Below are 20,757 nucleotides of genomic sequence, written 5' to 3'. Positions count from 1 at the left end.
TTGACAATGTATATACCGTAACATCGTGATACAATACTGACACCATAGGTCGTGCAAATTGTTTGAGCCACAAAATTCTATTTGGTGGATTTGTAGTTTGGTGTCTCAATTTTAGAACATTGCTCCAGACCCACTTCGATTTGCTATTAATTGGTTTTTTTCAGCAGCAGACCCATTTGAATTAATGACATGTAAAAATCTTTTTCATTCAAATATTAATGACATGTAAAATAAATCCAAAATAAAAACTTTCATTCAAATATTAGTGATACGTAAAATAAATCCAAAATATTGATGTATGTTTCATATGTTTATAGGTCCTTACCTATAAGAAAACTTATATGATAAAGATAAAGAGAAAATAATCTAAATCCCCCCTAATCTATAATCGAAATTTCAACTACACATTAGAGGGGTTTTATTATTTCCCTAAACTATTTAAAATTGAAATTATTGTCATCCTAAAATGTCATAATTAGTTATGTATCTTGTAGTGTAATACATGCGCACGCCACGCTACATCAACACCACCTCAACGTCACGTCAATGCCACATAATAAATATAATAAATTCATATTTATTTTTACTATATTTTTTTTTTTTTTTCATTTTATACCCATTACAAAGCCTCCATTATAACTGATGGCATCACCATCCCTAAATCCAACCCCCTCATCACGATTAACCTGCCAAAAAGGGAAAGAACAATTATTTTTTTCGATGAGTGAAAGTACTCTCTATAGCCAAAACAATCCTCTCCCAAACGACGTTGTACTGATATTTCAATTGAATTTTTCTACAGCTTCTTCCATTATTGCACAATTTACTCCATAGATTTGTGTCATTTCACAATCTTAATGCAATTTAATTTTTTCCTCTTCCTAATGTTGGTGAAAATAACAAACCCAATTCAATTAATTGGAATTTCTCTATTTTGAAGATACCCATTATTTTTGGGTCTTGATTTGTATTTTGTATACTGTTTATTAGTATAGCATGAAGGGGTTAAATGAGTTGAAGATGTTATGTGAGATTATATGGATAGTATTGATGAAAATTTGTCTAAGAATGAAATTATTTCCCATGCTTGTTGGAGTCCATATTTAAGAAAAGAGAATTTGTTTTTTTTATATGGGTTCTTATAGAAAGAATAATTATTATTTTAAAAACTTTAATTGAAAAATGATAACTATAAAGGATTAGGATTGATGAAAAATGGTAGTAGGGCATGTGATCATAAATTTAGTGATATTTGTAAAAAAAATTATATTTAAAATTTAAGTTGAAGAATAGTATTTGAAAGTTGAAGTTATTTTTGCACATGCATATTTCACTAAAGAAAACTGAAATTTTGTAAGTGGATTTTTTTTGCTCAAAACCAATTTTTCAAATTTGAAAGACCTTCAAAAGCTTACCAAAAATCAATTCCAAGATATAACCAAAATGATGTTTTTTTTTTAAGAACAAAAAAAAAAAAACTCATGTACAATTAGCCGGTGTTGCTTTTTTTGTTTCTTTTCAAAAAAGAAACATAATTTGGTTCGTTCACCATATATTTTAGTATGTTTTTTTATTTATGATGCAGAAAACCTTACTACTCTCATGACAAGTTGCAGTGTAGATGGATGCAATTTTAAGTTATTTGACACTGGTAAGGCCATGATCCTTCAATTTGTTGCAGACTCTTCCCCACCCCGGCCCTGTAGTGGGGAAGGGAAACAGATCACTCATTCTTCCATTGGGGACAAGTGCACAAGCAATGACTCCAAGGGTCACATCCGCCGTCAACAAGCACTAGCTAGGCAAATCATACTGGGCCCTGACTAAGATATTCTAAAAGGGTATACAGCCTCTCCAACAACTCTTCACCTGTGGCAATCCTAGGATTATCTAGGGCACGAGCCCCACGTTTCTCCCAATCGCCTTCTTGATATCATCTGCCTTATTATGTCAAACTTTGACCTCGACCGAGAAATTCCTCGGTTATAGAAAAAAAGAAAAAAAGTTCTGAACTATAGACGGAAGAGCACAAAAATCCAGAAATGAAAGTACTTCCAATCAGGAGAAAGGTGCAACATGTAAATCCCAAGTACAGTTCAACATTACGCTAACAGAAATAGTAAGTTAAGTTGAACCAAACTGTGAACCATCCTTAACTATGTACAGAAATACAAGAAAGGAAAGGTCCAAGAGCATGAAGAACAGGTGATTAATTCATTCGACAACAAACATACCTACTGCAATTTAACTGGGCGTTAGTTCAGTAACCAACTTAAATAGGGTTAGTGCAATCGCCAATCCAAACACCTCAGTACTTCTTGCAGAACCTGCACGATTCAGTCTACCGATCATTACACTTGAGAGAGGACGAAATGATTCATCTGTAATACTTATGCTTTCAGAAATGAGAGATTGTAGACAACTTAATAGAAGTCTTGGACATTCGTTTTATCAGTTATTGATTACCAAATGGTACATAGGTATTGAGAACATTTCTCGTTCCACCAGAATCATATCAAAGTGAGCACATAACATCAAATGATGATTTTTTCGAGAAAAAGGTTACAGCAGAAGCACCTGTTATCTCATCATTCGCAGGCAATTTTGGTGTCAAAGCTGCTGAGGCAGATTGCGAATGCTTGAAATGCAGAGATAGGATACTGATAGTCCATGGTGAACAAATCCTCTCCCACTTTCCCAAACTGAAGAATGACATTCTCCTGTTCCTGCCCAGCTCCATCCCCGAGAGAAGCAACTAGCTGAAAGTTTTTTACAGAAGCGACTGTTACCCGGCCATTGAAGTTAAGACACCAGCATTGGAGTTGCTCGTGCCACCTTGGAGCTTTGTTCTTCAAAGTTAGAACTTCATCTTTCGGACTAGGTAAAGGCCCGGATGAGAAGTTATCCATGCGAGTTGATTTTGATCTAAAAAAGTGGAGGGAGGGGAAGGGATCTACATTCACAGGAACAAATTCTGTTTGAGTAGGGGCTGAACCCCCAGGTTCAATAGAAGAAGCCGGAATTGCGTCCATGACACACAGCATCCTCCTGGGCCCCCTGACACAAAAAACAATTTATTTCAATTGGCATGTGAAAAACAAGCAGACAACCACCCTTTTTCAATCAGTTAGCAACGTAGCCATTCTGTTTTCAACCTCTATAAGCATAAGATTTTTATGACACAAAAAACCTATTAAATTAATCTTGGCATTCACTTTTAGTATGAACTGAACAAAAATATCCACCAACTTTTTCGTACTTTTTAAAAGAGTGAATTGGATCATATGGACAACTGAAGAATGAATGATACCAGCCAGCTAAGCATACAAAGAGTATTTCCTTAATTGTACACCCTTGTAGATACAAGCACACAAAAGCAACTATCTGTTACCTGGAACCCAGGACATTCAACTCGTATGAGATGTGAGCCACAGGATAGTTGCCGGCGGGTATTCTTGGAGAGATTTGTTTCATTCCAACAAACCTAGTAGAGCGGCATTTACTGACTTTAGCTCCTGCATTAGAGGGTTGTGCATCATAGATGGTGAACTTGGTCCCCAAGAAGTTGGATCTGTTACAAAGTTCAGCAAGGAGAAAGTAGTCAGCAAGACGACTATAAAGCAGCAAATGACATACTAGGGTGACAAACCTTAGCTTCCCAATGAAGGTGCTGCTACCCTTGGAAACATCTTCAGCATTTAAAGAAATGATGTAATCTGTGTATGTTGGCCTTTTACACTTCCGAGCAGCAAGAAGGAACTTACCATCATCATTAACAGCTGTATGAAAACCCAAGTAGTGAAGGTCAGTACAATATCATTTAGCCTGAATAATGAAAGCAAAGAAATCCTATATAGGTGCAGGTATAAGCAAAGGAAACCTCTAATTGTACCATAAGATACACTGAAAAGGAAAAGAGGGAAAAGCTACAAGAAGGGTGCTTAATGCACCTAGAAAGAAAGAAGTGAAAATGAAATAATTGCTTATTCACCTTCATTTAAATTAAGGAAGAGGTGATATGTCTGTGAGCTGCGGTTCCTTCTGATGAAACATTGAACAAGTTTGTCTCTAGGACCAGGCTGCAGGAAGAAGAGAAAGTGATCATTCACTATGATTTGCAAGCAGATAAAGATAGTTCTAGTTTGCATGCTTTAACTGAGAAAAGGGAAATAGTTACAGGAGTGTAAATGTTAGAGAACAACATAAAACAACACAAATCGATCTTGTGAAGCAATTGGTTTTGTTCAATCAGCTCAAAGAGTCTTGAGCAACAAATACAAGTAAAATAAAGCTTAGATGATAAGTTGATACAGCTAGAAAAAGTATAACCATTCAGTAGTAATTCCAACAGACATAGTTGCTAGCAGTCTTTGCAATATAATATTCCAAAAAGCTTCTTTTAGGTTGACAGAATTTTTCAGTCCTTGGTATATATAAAGTATATACTGAGCATATTACCCCACGTTGTGGGATTCCACTGGGTTGTTGTTGTTGTTGTTGTTGTATACTGAGCATATTATATTCATATGCAATAATCATCTCTTTTCATGGCTGTTGCAATAATTGTTCTTTCCATTTGTTCTCTATCTCCCTCCTCCTCTCCCCCCTTTCGAGTGCATTGAAGGCATAAAATCAGTCAATAGTTGTTATTTACAAAAGTTAAATGTTGTAGAACATGGAACCATTCGAAATGTCGCTAAAGTTCCAATTGGAGTTACACCCGCACAAAATAAACAAGAACCACCCTGCCTTAAAAGTTGAGAATGTCTTCCACACTACTTCAGCAGAATCTTCACTCAAATCCATAAGAATGCAGTAGATGGCAGGTCTATAGTTGTTTATGTTGAAGGTCATATAACATATTACAAACATTTATCATGAGTGAAGCATACCATAAAAATACCTTGAATATGCTCCAGAGTAATCTAAAGGGAACATGAAAGTTAAATGGGAATGTAATATAGATCAAAAGATCTTCCATCTCTTGCTGCGGATTTATGAGGTTTGCTATATGGTTCAAACTAAGTTATGGTTGCTCGAAATAGCTATTTGCTTTGATATTTCAACTGGAAAAATCACCCCTTCCAAAGTGGAGAGTATGCTTTGCATATTTTGCTCTTTGTAACTTACTTTTCTTTGATAAGAAAAGAGTGATTGAGATGGTTAGGACATGTGAAGAGCAGATGCATATACGCCTTAGTAAGGAGGTGTGAGAGGTTGGTTATAATAGGTGTGAGGAGAGGTAGAGGTAGGCCGGAAGAAGAATTTGGGAGAGGTGATTAAACATGATATGACACAACTTCAGGTTACAGAGGATATGACCTTAGATAGGAAGGTGTAGAGAAAGCGTACTAGGATAGAAGGTTAGTAGATAATGGAGTGTTGTCTTGCTTTTCGAGGGGGTTTAGGCTTGTTGGTGTTTATCGTTGTATTAGCCATATTATTGTAGTTTTTGCTTTTGAAATCTATCATCATACTGTGGTTTGATTATTGTATTATGTTGTTGTTCTTGTAGGCTTTGCTGCTTCCCTTGTTAGTTGCTATGTATTTTACACTGTTTTCCACTTCTTTGTACTTGGATTTGTTGCACTTGAGCTGAGGATTTTTCGAAAACATCTCTAACTCCACGAGGTAGTGGTAAGGTGTAAGTACATTCTATCCTCCTGGAATCCCAACAACATACCCAGTGTGATTTTAGGAGAGTAGAGTGTACACAAACCCTTCTCACTACCTCGTGGAGGTAAAGAGGTTGCTTCCGAATGACCATCGGCTCAAGTGCATCAAACTCAAGTAAAGAAAAAAAGAAAACAATGATCAAAGCATAGCCGTTAATAAGAAAAGCTGTGTAAAGTCTACAAGAAATCAACAATAACAAAATAGTGTGATAATAAAAACACAACAAACAACATGTAGCAAGAACTACAAGGGTACGGCTAGGACTACGACATGCACTAACAGGCCAAAACATATGCACAACAAGAAGATACTTCATCCCTACTATTTTACCCTAATACGCGACCTCCACTCTTTCCTATCTAAAGTCAAGTCGTCGATAATATGAAGTTTTGTCATGTCTTATCTAATCACCTCTCCAATACTTCTTTGGCCTACCTCTATCCCGCTACGTATCCTCTACATTTAGCCTCTTGCACCTCCTCACTAGGGAATCACCGCACCTCCTATGCATATGCCCAAACCATCTTAAACTTGCTTCCCTCATCTTGTCCGCCAAAAAGGCCACTCGTACCTTCTCCCAAATGACCTCATTACTGATCTTGTCGCTCGTAGTATGCCCACTTGTTGGATTTCACTGAGTATGTTGTTGCCGTCATTGTAACTTTCTTTTCTTTCATACTTGCATTCATTAGGTATCTTATATCATTTGCATATCCAAATACTCAAGGGGGGGGGGGGGTGACTAGGTGTTTGAGCATAGAAGTAATGACCTAGAGATTCCATGTTAGAATCCTAACTACAATGCTCAGTTTGACCTCATTTGAAGGCCATAGCAGGATGATTACCAGTACTGTGCTTGTCGGCTACCGGTGGATTAGCCGAAGTGCAAGCAAGCTTGCCCCATGCTCAACCACTTAAACTCATGTTCATTCAAACAGGAGCTTGGGCTTAACAAAATTTGTTCCTTAGTCAAACCTTATATGGCCAAAAGATCTTCCATCTCTAGCTGAGGATTTATAAGGTTTGTTATATAGTTCAAACTAAGTTATGGTTGCTCGAAATATCTATTTGCTTTGATATTTCAATGGGAGATACCATCCCTTCCAAAAAGGAGAGTATGATTTGTATAATTTACCTCTTTGTAACTTTCTTTTCTTCGATGAGGGAAGTGAGATTGAGATGGTTTGGAAATGCGAAGAGGAGATGCACAAACACCTCAGTAAGGAGGTGCGAGAGGCTGATTATAGTAGGTATGAGGAGAGGTAGAGGTAGGTCGGAAGAAGAATTAAGAAGAAGTGATTAAACAGGATATAACACAACTTCAAGTGACCGAGGACATGACCTCAGATAAGAGGGTGTGGAAAACGCGTACAAGGGTAGAAATTTAGTAGGTAGTGAAGTGTTGTCTTGCTTTTCGAGGGTTTTGGCTTGTTCATGTTTGTCGTAGGACTAGCCGTATTATTGTAGTTCTTACTATTAATATCGATCATCATCTATTGCTTATTGTGGTTCGATTATCGTTCTATTTTGTTGTTCTTCCCAGCTTTGTTGCTTTCCTTGTTAGTTGCTATATTTTCTACAATTTTTTCTTCTTCTTTGTACTTGGATTTGCTACACTTGAGCTGAGGATTTTTCGAAAACAACATCTCTAACTCCACGAGGTAGTGGTAAAGTGTGCGTACATTTTATCCTACTGAAACCCCAACAACACAACATATCTAGTGAAATTCCACAAAGTATGGTTTTAGGTGGATAGAGTATACGTAGACCTTATCACTACCTCATGGAGGTAAAGAGGTTATTTCTGAAAGACCAACGACTCAAGTACATCAAACCCAAGTAAAAAAAAAGAAGAAAACAATGAACAAATCATAACCGTTAACAAGAAAAGCAGTGTAAAGTCTATAAGAAATTAATAACAACAAAATAGTGTGATAATCAAAACACAATAAACAACATATGACAAGAACAATAAGAGTATGACTAGTACTATGACATGCACTAACAAAGCCAAAGCTATGCACAACAAGAAGACACTTCCTTCCTCCTAATCTTTTACCCTAATACGCGACCTCCACTCCTTCTTATCTAAAGTCCTGACTTCGATTATATGAAGTTGTGTCATGTCTTTTCTAATCACATCTCCCCAATACTTATTCGTCGTACCTCTATCACACATCTCCTACATTTAGCCTCTCACACCTCCCCTTACTGGGGCATCACCACACCTCCTCTGCACCTGCCCAAACCATCTTAGACTTGCTTCCCTTATCTTGTCCGCCACAGAGACCACTCTCACCTTAACCCAAATAACCTTATTACTAATCTTGTCGCTCCTAGTATGCCCACTTGTGGGATTACACTAGTATCTTGTCATTGTTGTTGTAACTTTCTTTTCTTTCATACTTACATTCATTCCGTATCCTATATCATTTGATATCCAAATCCTCAAGGGGGAGAGCGGCGACAGGGTGTTTGAGCATAGAAGTTATGACCTAGAGATTCCATGTTTGAATCCTACTACAATGCTCAGTTTGACCTCATTTAAAGGCTGGAGTAGGATGATTACCAATACTGTGCTTGTCGGCTACCAATAGATTAGACGAAGTGCAAGCAAGCTCACCTGATGCTCAACCACTTAAACTCATGATCATTCAAAGGGGAACTTGGGCTTAACAGAATTTGTTCCTTAGTCAAACCTTATGTGGCCAAAAGATCTTCCATCTCTGGTTGAGTATTTATGAGGTTTACTATATGGTTCAAACCAAGTTATGGTTGCTCAAAATGGCTATTTGCTTTGATATTTCAATTAGAGATACCACCCCTTCCAAAAAGGAGAGTATTATTTTGCTCTTTGTAACTTTCTTTTCTTTGATGAGGGAAGTGGGATTGAGATGATTTGAAAATGTGAATAAGAGATGCACATACGCCTCAATAAGGAGGTGTGAGAGGTTGGTTATAGTAGGTATGAGGAGAGATAGAGGTAGGCCAGAAGAAGAATTAGAGAGAGGTGATTAGACAAGATATAACACTTCAGATTCCCGAGGACATGACCTTATATAGGAGGGTGTGAAGGTCGTGTACTAGGTAGCAGTGTTGTGAAAAAGCGCTGAAGCGCTCGCTTTAAGCGTGAAGCGAAGCGAGGCGAGGTACTAGCGCTTCAACATCGTGAAGCGAAGTGATTTCGAAAAAGCGAGCGCTTCACGAGAGAAGCGAGAAGCGCGCTTCATCTAAAAGCGAGAAAAAAGCGAGCTTTTTTGGAAAAAAGCGGCGCTAGGATTTTTTTTTTTTAAAAAACTGTATAACTTCTGTGACTTCTCCAAGCTGCTCTTTCAGTGTGACTTCTTCAATTCGACAGTCCAACTTCAACATTTCAACGTCAACCAAGTTAGTTTTTCTTCTTCTCTTCTTCTGTTCTTCTCTTCTTTTCTTTCTATTTCTATTTTTATTTTCATTCAGCGCAGCACTGCTCTCAACTGCTGCGATCTTCTTTTCTTCTTCTCTTCTTCTTTTTCTATTTCTGCGCAACTGCTGTCTGCGAAGAATTATTTTTTTCAACTTTTATTCAGCAGTTTGACCTTTTTTTTTAAGATAAAGCATATGCTCTGTTCAAGTTCATGTTCAAATAGAAGTAGAACTCTTGTTGATGAGTCCTCCGATGAGGAAGAAGATGAGGACCAAGTAGAAGTAGAACCCTTGTTGATGGCACTTCAAGAGTTTGAGGATCTTGTTGAAGAATAGGATTTTGCTCTCTTTGTGATTTGGTTATGCATTTGCTTTATATGTTGTTACTTATGAGGATTATTGACTATCTAGTTAATTTTTAATCTAATTCTTTTGAGTTCTTGATTATTTATCTATGCATATTTTATATTTTATATTTTTATACTAAATAACGCTTTTTCTGAAAAAAGCATGCGCTTCGCTTCACGCTTCTCGCTTCTGTGAAGCGAGCCCCCATCGCTTTTTTCCACTTCTCGCTTCTCAAAACACTGCTAGGTAGTGGAGTGTTATCTTGCTTTTCGAGGGTTTAAGCTTTTTCATGTTTGCTGTTGTACTAGCCGTATTATTATAGTTCTTGCTTTTGATATCTATCATCGTCCATTGTTCATTATGGTTCGATTATTGTACTATTTTATTGTTCTTCCAGGCTTTGTTGCTTTCCTTGTTAGTTGTTATGTTTTCTACACTGTTTTCCACTTCTTTGTACTTGGATTTGTTGTACTTGAGCTGAGGGTTTTTCGAAAACATCTCTAACTCCATGAGGTAGTGGTAAGGTGTGCGTACATTCTATCCTCCTGAAACCCCAACAACATACCTAGTGAAATTCCACCAAGTGTGATTTTAAGAGGGTAGAGTGTACGCAAACCTTATCACTACCTCGTAAAGGTAAAAAGGTTGTCTCCGAATGACCATCAACTCAAGTGTATCAAACTCAAGTAAAAGAAAAAAATGAACAAAGCATAGCCGTTAATAAGAAAAGTAGTGTAAAGTCTACAAGAAATCAACAATAATAAAATATGTGATAATCAAAACACAATAAACATGTAGCAAGAACTATGAGGGTACTACTAGTACTACGACATGCACCAACAAGCCTAAATCTATGTACGACAAGACAACACTTCACTCCTACTAAACTTCCACCCTAATGCATGACCTGCACTCCTTCCTATCTAAAGTCATGTCCTCGATAATATGAAGTTGCGTCATGTCTTGTTTAATCACTTCTCCCCAATACGTCTTCGGCCTACCTCTACACCTCCGCGTACCCCCTACAACTAGTCTATCACACCTCCTCAATAGCGCATCATCGCACATGCCCAAACCCCTTCCAAAAAGGAGAGTATTGTTTGTATTGTTTTTCTCTTTGTAACTTTCTTTTCTTTGATGAGGAAAGTGAGATTGAGATGGTTTGAACATATGAAGAGGAGATGCACATATGCCTCAGTAAGGAAATGCGATAGGTTGGTTATAGTAGGTTTTAGGAGAGGTAGAGTTAGGCCGAAAGAAGAATTGGGGAAATATGATTAGACAGGATATAGAACAACTTCAGGTTATTGAATACATGACCTTAGATATGAGGGTGTGGAGGATGCATACTAGGTTAGAAGTTTAGTATGTAGTGGAGTGTTGTCATGCTTTTCGAGGGTTTAGGTTTGTCGGTGTTTGTCATTGTACAAACCGTATTATTGCAACTCTTGCTTTTGAAATCTTTCATCGTTTATTATTCATTGTGGTTTGATTATTGTACTATTTTGTTGTTCTTGTAGGCTTTGTTGCTTCCCTTGTTAGTTGCTATGTTTTCTACATTATTTTCCTCTTCTTTGTACTTGGATTTGCTACACTTGAGCTAAGGATTTTTCAAAAACCACCTCTCTTTTTCCACGAGTTAGTGGTAAGGTGTGCGTACACTTTATTCTACTTAGACCCCAACAACAACAACAACAACAACATACATAGTGAAATTCCACCAAGTGTGGTTTTAGGGGGTACAGTGTACACAAACTTACTACTACCTCGTGGAGTAAAAAGGGTTGTTTCTGAAAGACCATCGACTCAAGTGCATCAAACCCAAGTAAAAAAAAAGAAAAAAACAATGAACAAATTATAGTCGTTAATAAGAAAAGCAATATAAAGTCTATAAGAAATCAACAATAACAAAATAGTGCGATAATCAAAACACAATGACAAGAACTACAAAGGTAAGACTAGTACTACGACATACACTAACAAGCCTAAACATATGCACGGCAAGAGAACACTTCATTTATACTAACCTTCCACCTTAATACACGACCTCCACTCATTCTTATCTAGAGTCATGTCCTCGATAATATGAAATTGCGTAATGTCTTGTAATCACCACTCCCCGATACTTCTTTAGGCTACCTTTACCTTTCCATGTTTCCCCTACAACTAGCCGCTCACACCTTATCAGTTAGGCGTCACCGCACCTCCTTTGTACGCCCAAACCATCTTAATCTTGCTTTCCTCATCTGGTCTTCTATAAAGGCCACTCCTACCTTCTCCTGAATAACCTCATTCCTAATCTTGTTGCTCCTAATATGCCCACTTGTGAGATTTCACTAGGTATGTTGTCTTTGTTGTTGTAACTTTCTTTTCTTTCATACTTGCATTCATTTAGCATCCTATATCATTTGTATATCCAAATTCTCAAAGGGAAGGAGGTGACTAGGTGTTTGAGCATAAAAGCAATGGCCTAGAGATTCCAAGTTTGAATCCTAACTACAATGCTCAGTTTGACCTCATTTGAAGGCTTGAGCAGGATGATTACCAGTACTGTGTTGGTCGGCTACCAGTGGATTAGCCGAAGTGCAAGCAAGCTCACCGAATGCTTAACCACTTAAAATCACGTTCATTCAAAAGGGAACTTAGGCTTAACAAAATTTGTTCCTCAGTCAAACCCTAAGTGGAATTTCAAATGTAAATAGCAGGATAGAACATCCCAATATTTGTTATTTTGAATATGATGTGTGAGATTTTAACAAATTATTTCTCATCTAGGAATCAGTTTCCACAAAAACATGCAACATTTCCTCATCGATCTTGATTTTGTAAGAATGTATGCACGATATTAGTTTTTTTAATGTACTAGCATATCCTTAGTTAATTAGCCTTACTTTTCTAATAATAATAATAACAACAACATACACAATATAATCCCATCAGTAGGGTTCGAGAGGATAGTGTATACGTAGACCTTAGCCCTAATGTCGATGGTAGGGAGGTTGTTTCTGGTAGACCCTCAGCTCAAGGAGAGATGAAAAATAAGCATTAATAACAAGAAGAAGATAATAGATAAACGAAACGAGAAAAACAATAACAATGAGATATTTATTCACTCTAATCAAGTTAATTCCATTCCCATACTAAATAGAGAAAAAAATCACAAATAGTGGCACTTTGATGCCTATTTACCAAACATAGCAATAGTTTAGCTAATTACCAAATGTAGTAACAATTCTGAAATTCGCTATTTATCAGTGATACACCAATTCACTTTTTATCCGTGTGTAACTTATATTTTATGAGATAAACTTGTATCATCACAAAAAAAAATACCCAACCATCACCCTAAATTCAAATCTCAATCCTAGATGTGAACTAGAAACACTCCAGATACAACACAAAAACATTCCGGATACAACACATACATTCTAGCAACAGCTTCGAAAATCACTTTTTTCTTCACAATCGACACTAGGTTTTTGAGAGAATCCTTGTGTATTTCATTTATCTCATTTCTTTTTCGCATAAAGATACATTTATATTTTTTCTTTCGCTGGATTTTTTCTTTTACATGAACATCTAAGGGAGAGTGTTGTAAAATAAATGGATACCATGTGGTTTAGATGAGACCCACCCATTGTGGCAAATACTTGTGCCCAAGCTTCCTAGGTTTATAAATAGCCTATCATACCTACTCTCTCCGTTCCTTTTTGGTTGTCATGTTGCGCTTTTCGAAAGTCAATTTGACTAATTTTAAAAGCTAAATTTGATTATATTAATTCATATTTCAAAACAAAAATTTAGATATTTAAAAATTACGATATGTACTATAAATTACAATTTTTCCATATCAATATAATGGAAAAATATATCTTAAAATATTAGTCAAAGTTTATCTTGTTTGACTCTCAAAAAGAAAACTATGACAACTAAAAAGGAACGAAGGGAGTATTAAGTAATACACCCAAAAAAGGTGAAAAAAATAGTAATATTTTTTTAACATTGGTGATGTTGTATTTTCAGCATTAAGGACATGTTGGCCACCTTCAAAAATTTACAACCCTCACCAAAATTACAAGCTCCCTATCAATTCTATAATTTGATAGACATCTTCTATACATAGCTGTTTACACAAAAAAAAGTACAGATATTAAACAATTCCATTTTACATTGTGACAGAATTAGATCCATCTTCAAAACGTCTACCATTTCTTTCCTTCCATACTGACCACCATATGCATGATGGTATTAGCTTCCACCACTTCTTTTGAATCTTGGATCCTCTCTCCCTCTCTTCTTGTGTAATTTACTTTTGCACTAGTTTTTATTTTATAATACATGGAATCTTTTTTGTTGAGCAATGGTGAGATGGTGGTTTTTGGATTAAGGATTCTACCAAAGTTATATTTTTTTCTTCTATTCTTTCTTTATTTCATTATTTGGAACACAAAATTGATGTGGGTAAGAAATTTAGTATTTAAAGGAATTGAAAAGTTGGATAGTGAAATTGAAGAATGCCTTAAAGAATTTTAGTCTGCAAAATTTTGAATTCAAACTTGATGAAAAACAGAAAATAAGAAAAAGGAGGAAAGATGGGCGAAGGGAAAGGAATGGAGGGGGGTGGGGAGTCTAAATCAATAGACATCAACGAAGACTAACATGGGAAGGGAAGGGAAAATGAAAAGAGGTTGGGGAAGCGATGGGGTATATTTTTAGGGATTTGCTATAAAATCCGAAGTATAGCTATGTTTGGAATTGTTTTACAACTAACACTATAAAGGGTAATTAGAGGGTTGAAGTTGCTCTATCTGGTAATTATCCCTACTAAATATTGCCTTCTTAGGCAAATTAGAGACTTTCTAAATGCCACACTTATCTCGTCTAGTTGATATTGTCTAAATGAATAATTTACTTTTATTGTGTTAATGTTCTAGCTAAATCTGCAATCAATGCCATGAGATTTTAGTAATTTAAAGAGAACAAGAAGATATTTAAGGACAAATACTACAACAAAACAATTAGGACACAATCCCAAAAAAATAAAAGAATTATCTATATTCATTCCATTCTACCTGGACCCATTTCATTTCAATAAACAATAGTAGCTTGTTTGTTAGAAAAACAAATGCTTTTGTAACAGCAGTAGTGGATATAAACATCAACTATAAGGTTCATCCCTAATGCAGATAACTACCTTCAGTCAAACTAACATATAGCAAAACCACAAGAATGCAAAGGCATACACTGCAACACTAATAGTAGTTTAAGAAACAAGAGTCGAACCTGCTTCAAGGAGATGGGGAACGTCAATTTCCCGCAAATTTCAGGTGTTTTAACAATCTCTTTCATTATTTCTCTCCAACTCCTACAAACACCAGCACAAGCAACCACATTTTTTCTCGGACGCCAATCAGAGTCAGACGCCTCAATCCTCATTAAGACATCTCTCAATAGCTCAGGTGGCATATTAGCCCAACAACTTTGCCTTAAAGCATCAAGTGTCACCGTACAATCCTGAACCACCCTATGTGACCTAGAGCGAAATCCTTTCCGAGAAATGCTCCCAAACTCATCCTTCATGTCCTGAATCATACTCTTGAAGGACATTTTAAGCACCTATACCTCAACTGATAATAAAATATACAACACTGGTTTCAAAATATTTCCTCAACAGTGAACTTCAAAGAAGATCTCTTTCTATAATTACAAACCAAAAAAGTAACACCCAATGCAACCTATACGTTTTCAAGAATCAATCTTGGATAGAAAATTTGTACTAGATCCTATTTCTTGATAAACCCCAGAAATGAAGTCAGCTATGTGTAGTACAATCCACCATAAACATACATCAAAATTGATAATCAGCCATCTGTAAAGCTAAAGCTCCAATCTTTGATAATAAAAATCATATCTTTGATTAAAAAAAGTTTCAATCTTGGATAAAATGGAGAAACCCTAGCAGTCATACACCAAAGAAGATAAGAAAAACCCACCAAATTGTCCTTCCAAATGATGAAACTAAACACACCCAAGTTGGAATTCTACATCTATAGATCCAGAAGAATCAATCTACACCGTCAATTCAAAGATTTGATAAGGAAGTGATCCATGATCAGCATCTATACAGATCTAAAAATCTCTGACGAGGTACATTGAAATGTTGATAAAAACAGAAAGCTGAAATGGGATCAGCAGCTATCATTTGGGATTAGAGAACTTTGGCAGTAGAGGTTAGGGTTGGTAGGCTTTGTTGAAAAGTAAGAAAATTCTTCTTTAGTTTTGGGGCTTCACAGTGACAGCAAGTTTTGGTTTGTACTATGGCCTTTTGTCTCACATAAGCGTTGGGTCATTTCTGACACCATCAAACCGGGTTCGATTCTTGATCCGACAAGTTGGATGGATTCTTGGCCACTAAGTCCTCTTTAGGTAGGATATAATAAAGAGTCTAAATTACTACTCTAGAGGATTTGAGTTCTATATAATTAGGATCGTTTGTTGGGATACAAATTATGATAGAATTAGTTATGTTGGAATAAATTATAATGTGATTAGTTATGTTGAGAGTAGTTTTTATTGTTTGTTTGGTTTGTCATATTCAAAATTATATTCATTGCATAAATCTAAGAATAAGTTGTTCGTTTACAAAAATATTCTCCACCTTATTTATTTATTTTTTTCATTTACTTAGCAAACTTTTAGTTATTCATTCTTAAAATAAAATTTACATCTTATTTAACTAAAATATTTTTGTGTATGTATTTTCATGATTTTGTCGTGTGTTTTTAAAATTAAAATTTCATCTTATTTAGCTTAAAAATAAAACTTCCATCTTATTTAGCTTTAAATAAAATTTTCATCTTATTTAACTTTAAAATAAAACTTTCATCTTATTTAGCTTAAAAATAAAACTTTCATCTTAAGTTTATTAAAGTAAAATAAAATTTATTATTAAAATTATCTACATTTTAAAGTTATTTACATTTTAATTGATATATAAAATATAATTTTTAAGTGAGTAATAAACTATTTAATTAAAATATGTAATTTAGTAGTGAAATGAATATTTTAAGAGAAATCAAAATATAAATAAACATAAGAATTAGACAAATAAATTTGACCTATAATATATTCATACATAGAAATTTTATTTATAAAATATATTTTTTTAATAGAAAAATATATTATCATAAAAACAACGATTAATTAAGTTTGTGAATGTTATTATAAATGTTGTTAAAAATTATGTTAATATACATTAATGTAAAAAGTTGTGTATAAAAAAGAGTTTAAAGGGGTATTTTAGTTATTTAACATACCTTATCCTAGGATAAGTTATCAGATTACTATTCCATCCCCAGAAAAGAATATCTTATCCCAGTACTAATTGTTAATCTTGAGATAAGTTATCTCATCCTTTGCAACCAAATGAGGATTTAAAGGACACTTAAAAATTATTCTGAAATTAAGACTTTTTATCCATCACACCAAACGACCCCTTACGGTATAAATTTAAAGATATTTAAACGTTTAGAGATGAGAAAGAATGTAGTGATTGAGAAATGTTTTGAGTTGATCCATAAAGTATCTTACATTTACACAGCATTTCAAGAAAGCATTTTACGTTTTTTTTCCGTATGCTCCCTTTTAAGATGATAATATTCTTTCTGACTTGACTTTATTAGAAGAGATTTCTCTTCTAAGAAAAAGTATAATATCTCAAAATTTCTTGAATTAGGCAAGTGTATCTAGGACATAAATGATATATACACTTGTATATCGATTAATGTATTTGTATGTCATGTATATAATATTGCATATATAATGTTATACATCTAACATTTACTAAATATTGGCCAAACATACTCTGATATATATATAAATTGAGATACACCATACAAACAATTATTTTCACCTTCAAACCATTTTAATCATTACCATAAGTCATCATAACTACAAACACATTTTCTCGTACCACTACAAAAATCACTTTCATAGAAGAAAAAAAGAAAAAAAAGTTCATTAGGATTTGGATATATCTCCTTTTTTAGCAAATGAATCAGCCTCAGTAGAGTTTGATAATAACAACACCATTATACTATGAGGTACTTATATGTTCTTTAGAAAGCAAAAATTGTTAACAATCCACTTTGATACAATAGAAAGAGAAAACGACAATGATATTATCAACAGAACTATAAGGATGCATGGAGTCAACATAAAATAGATATGACTATAGGGATAGGGGATGGATAGACGGTTGGAGTGCTGGTAAGATAAAGATTACAGTTAGTTGATAAGAAGAGATTAGATATGGGCTTGAAATTAAGAAATACCTATATTTTTAAAAAATTACTATATTTTAAAAAAAAAGATTATATTGGATTATTAATTAAAAATATCTATAAAATTAACGATCAGGGGTCATATTTCCTCATATGATATGAAAATCCCTTATTTGGTTCTTCTCCTTCTGGAGCCTTCCTCATTTGCATGCATCGGACAAGACCATTTTCGATAAGGAGGTCTTTTATTCTCCTAAGTCTCCATCTTCTTCGACTTCGACTCTAAAACATGCTGCTCATTTAGAATATTTACAACTATTTATGTTTTAATTATTGTTCTATTTTATGACCTCCCCCCCCCCCCCCTCCCAAAAGAGTTGGCTTAAATTATAATCACATACAAGTAGATTCAATATGGGTGCATGACTTTTTATTTTTAGTTGCGTGACTTCAGCAGTTGAACCTAGAGTGTGTGTTTTTGGTAACTAAAAAAATTAAGGTTCAAAGTCCAAAAAAGAATTAATAATTAGGGTTATTAATTAAAAGTATCTTTAAAGTCTAATATGTAATTTTAAGAGTGTAATGACTTTGGTAATAAGAAAAACACAAAATAAATTAATGAAACTTTAAATTTTGGATTGGTTGTCGTCTTGATCTTTTATATTTTGAAGAGTCAAAATAGTTTTTCTTTATTAACAACTTGTTTGACCAACCTTTTAAAAGGAAATTTTGACACTCGTAATTTAAAAAATGATGTCGTCAGCCGAATTATGAAGTTGCATGAAGTCTACATAAAATAGATTTGACTATTACAATAATGATCGAAGTTTTATGATGACACTTGAAATAGGGAAAAAAAATGATTGACACCTAAAGTGCTTGTAAGATAAGGATTTTAGGGTGGCTGGAGGAGGGGGAGGGTTCTAAAAGTTGTCCAACCTGTTATGGAACCTTCATCTATGAGAGGATGGATGTAATTTAGGATAAGAAGAGATTAGCACATGAGTTTGAAAATTAAAAAATATCAATATTTTATTAAATTTCTATATTTTAAAAAATATGATTATATTGGGTTATTAATTAAAAATATCTTTAAAACTGATAATTAGGGATCATATTTCCTTATATAATAAGAAATTCTAAATATCTCTCATTGAAATGTGATGCTTAATTAATATGTTTACAACTGATTATGATAGTGTTTTTATTATTCCTCTTTTTTTGATGAAAAAAAAAGTGAGATACTTTGACATAAATTACAATCGCTCATCCAAGAAGATGCAATATAGGTGCATGACTTCACCTGAACCTAATAGTCTTATTTTTGGTAACTAAATAAATAAAAATAAACTAGAGACTTAAAATTAGGGTTAATCATTAAAAGTATCTTCAAATTCGTCCAACTATATAATTTGAAGAGTGTAATAATTTTGGTGACAAAAACGTAAAAAATAAATTTATAAAACTTGAATTCTGGATCTTATGGTTATGTTAATTTTCTATAATTTGAAGAGTAAAAATAGTTTTTCTTTGATTAATAACTTGTTTGACCAAACTTCCAATTATTTTTATTTGTTTTCATTTAAAAAAACGTAATTTAGAGAATGAAAGTGTTAGGTGCAACATAAGTGGTTTTAAGCAGTAGCACAAGTTGTTTTTAAATTTTTAAGCAAAAGCTGTTAAAGTAATTACTCCTAAAAATAACTATTTTTGATTTTTTTTCGGACAAAATTGTCGTTATTAAAAATTCGTATATATTTACCTAAATATCTAGTAGTAACTTTCTATTTTTTAAAATTATAAAACAAAATTTCCATTTTATCAAACTATCTGTGTTGTAATGACAATTAAGGGTTGACATGGTACAATATGGTAATATATTAAAATTTTTGATTCGATAAATTTGATTTTCAATTTGTAAAATTACCTAACAGTCAAACCTCATAATAATAACTATTAGTTATAACAACATTTCATTATGACAATATGATTTTCTTTCAAATTAATTTTTATGTTATTAATTCAACATTATACCTTTAACAATAGTGACATTCATTATGTCGTACACTCTTTATAAATTATTCATCTATAATAGGCATACGCAGACTTTATGTAATGTAATATTTTATAAGAAATTAAATATAGCATGTATAAAATTAAAATATTTATGATAATCATTATTAATGTCATGGACAAATATCCAAAAGAAAAATAAATATATTTAAATGGTTCACATCAATTACAGTGATAACTTTACGATGAAAGGCTACTAGTGTTGCCTTTTCTACATTCATACTTTTTCTAATTTTTTGGTTAAATTGGTTAATAAATACGTTATTCCTTCTTCTTAACTAATTTTTTTTTACGTATTTTTGTTTATATCAACTAAATGAAATCAAAACGTCAAATGTCAATATACATATATAATAACACCTCACTATATCAACATGAAATTTTAAGACAAATATTGCCAGTACATCGAGGTTTGACTGTACAATTGTTATACCAAATGATATTTTAAAGTTCTTTCGAATTCTCCTTCGTAATCCCACATCTCAATGGGCTAGAAGACGATGAATGTGATTTTCCTCGAAAAAGCAGCTTGGCAATGTTATTGAAAAAACCTGCACAAGCCATTCAGTATTTTTGGTTTTTAAGATTGTCAATTTTGCAATCAAGTATCAACCTTAACCATCCACACTATTTGCTAGGATGCTTTCTGTATATATTCATAAAATGTGCTAAGCTTAATGCTAGTAAATGGTTCAGCTAGAGCTTACAAAGAAAATGACTTTAGATAAGAGATTAAGATAGAATGTTGGTGGGTAATTGAGTCTCGTGTAGTTTATCCTTTCACACTAGTAAAGGTAGTAGTACTCTGATAGTTTTTTGTTATTGAATTTCTGTTACTATGTATTGTTTCTTGTATTCCGATTATTGTTCTATTTTGTTGTAGCTACTATACCTTTTAAGAATATTTTGTCATGTTTTTATTTTTATTTTTATTTTACTATGGCGTCTTCCTCCCACCCCCACCCCCACCCTT

General features: G+C 33.9%; 1 protein-coding gene across 2 annotated transcripts; it reads right to left on the bottom strand.

The window, feature by feature from the left end:
• Positions 1-2,021: 2,021 nt before the first annotated feature.
• On the bottom strand, positions 2,022-15,728 carry LOC129882898 (tubby-like F-box protein 3). 2 transcript variants are annotated; one of them, XM_055957386.1, is made up of 7 exons: positions 15,423-15,728; positions 14,713-15,056; positions 3,992-4,079; positions 3,650-3,779; positions 3,392-3,571; positions 2,578-3,057; positions 2,022-2,327 (listed from the first exon to the last, which is right to left on the bottom strand). In XM_055957386.1, the coding sequence occupies exons 2-6, from the start codon at positions 15,034-15,036 to the stop codon at positions 2,589-2,591; spliced, it is 1,191 nt and encodes a 396-aa protein (XP_055813361.1). In that variant the 5' UTR covers positions 15,037-15,056; positions 15,423-15,728; the 3' UTR covers positions 2,022-2,327; positions 2,578-2,588. The 2 variants fall into 2 exon arrangements, with proteins under 2 accessions (XP_055813361.1, XP_055813360.1); XM_055957385.1 differs by having other exon boundaries at positions 14,713-15,728.
• Positions 15,729-20,757: the final 5,029 nt, after the last annotated feature.

Source organism: Solanum dulcamara, chromosome 3 (assembly GCF_947179165.1).
Source record: "Solanum dulcamara chromosome 3, daSolDulc1.2, whole genome shotgun sequence".
Classification (NCBI taxonomy): domain Eukaryota; kingdom Viridiplantae; phylum Streptophyta; class Magnoliopsida; order Solanales; family Solanaceae; genus Solanum; species Solanum dulcamara.
The sequence above is the reverse complement of the archived record's forward strand: the minus strand, read 5'-3'. Positions and strand labels throughout refer to the sequence as shown.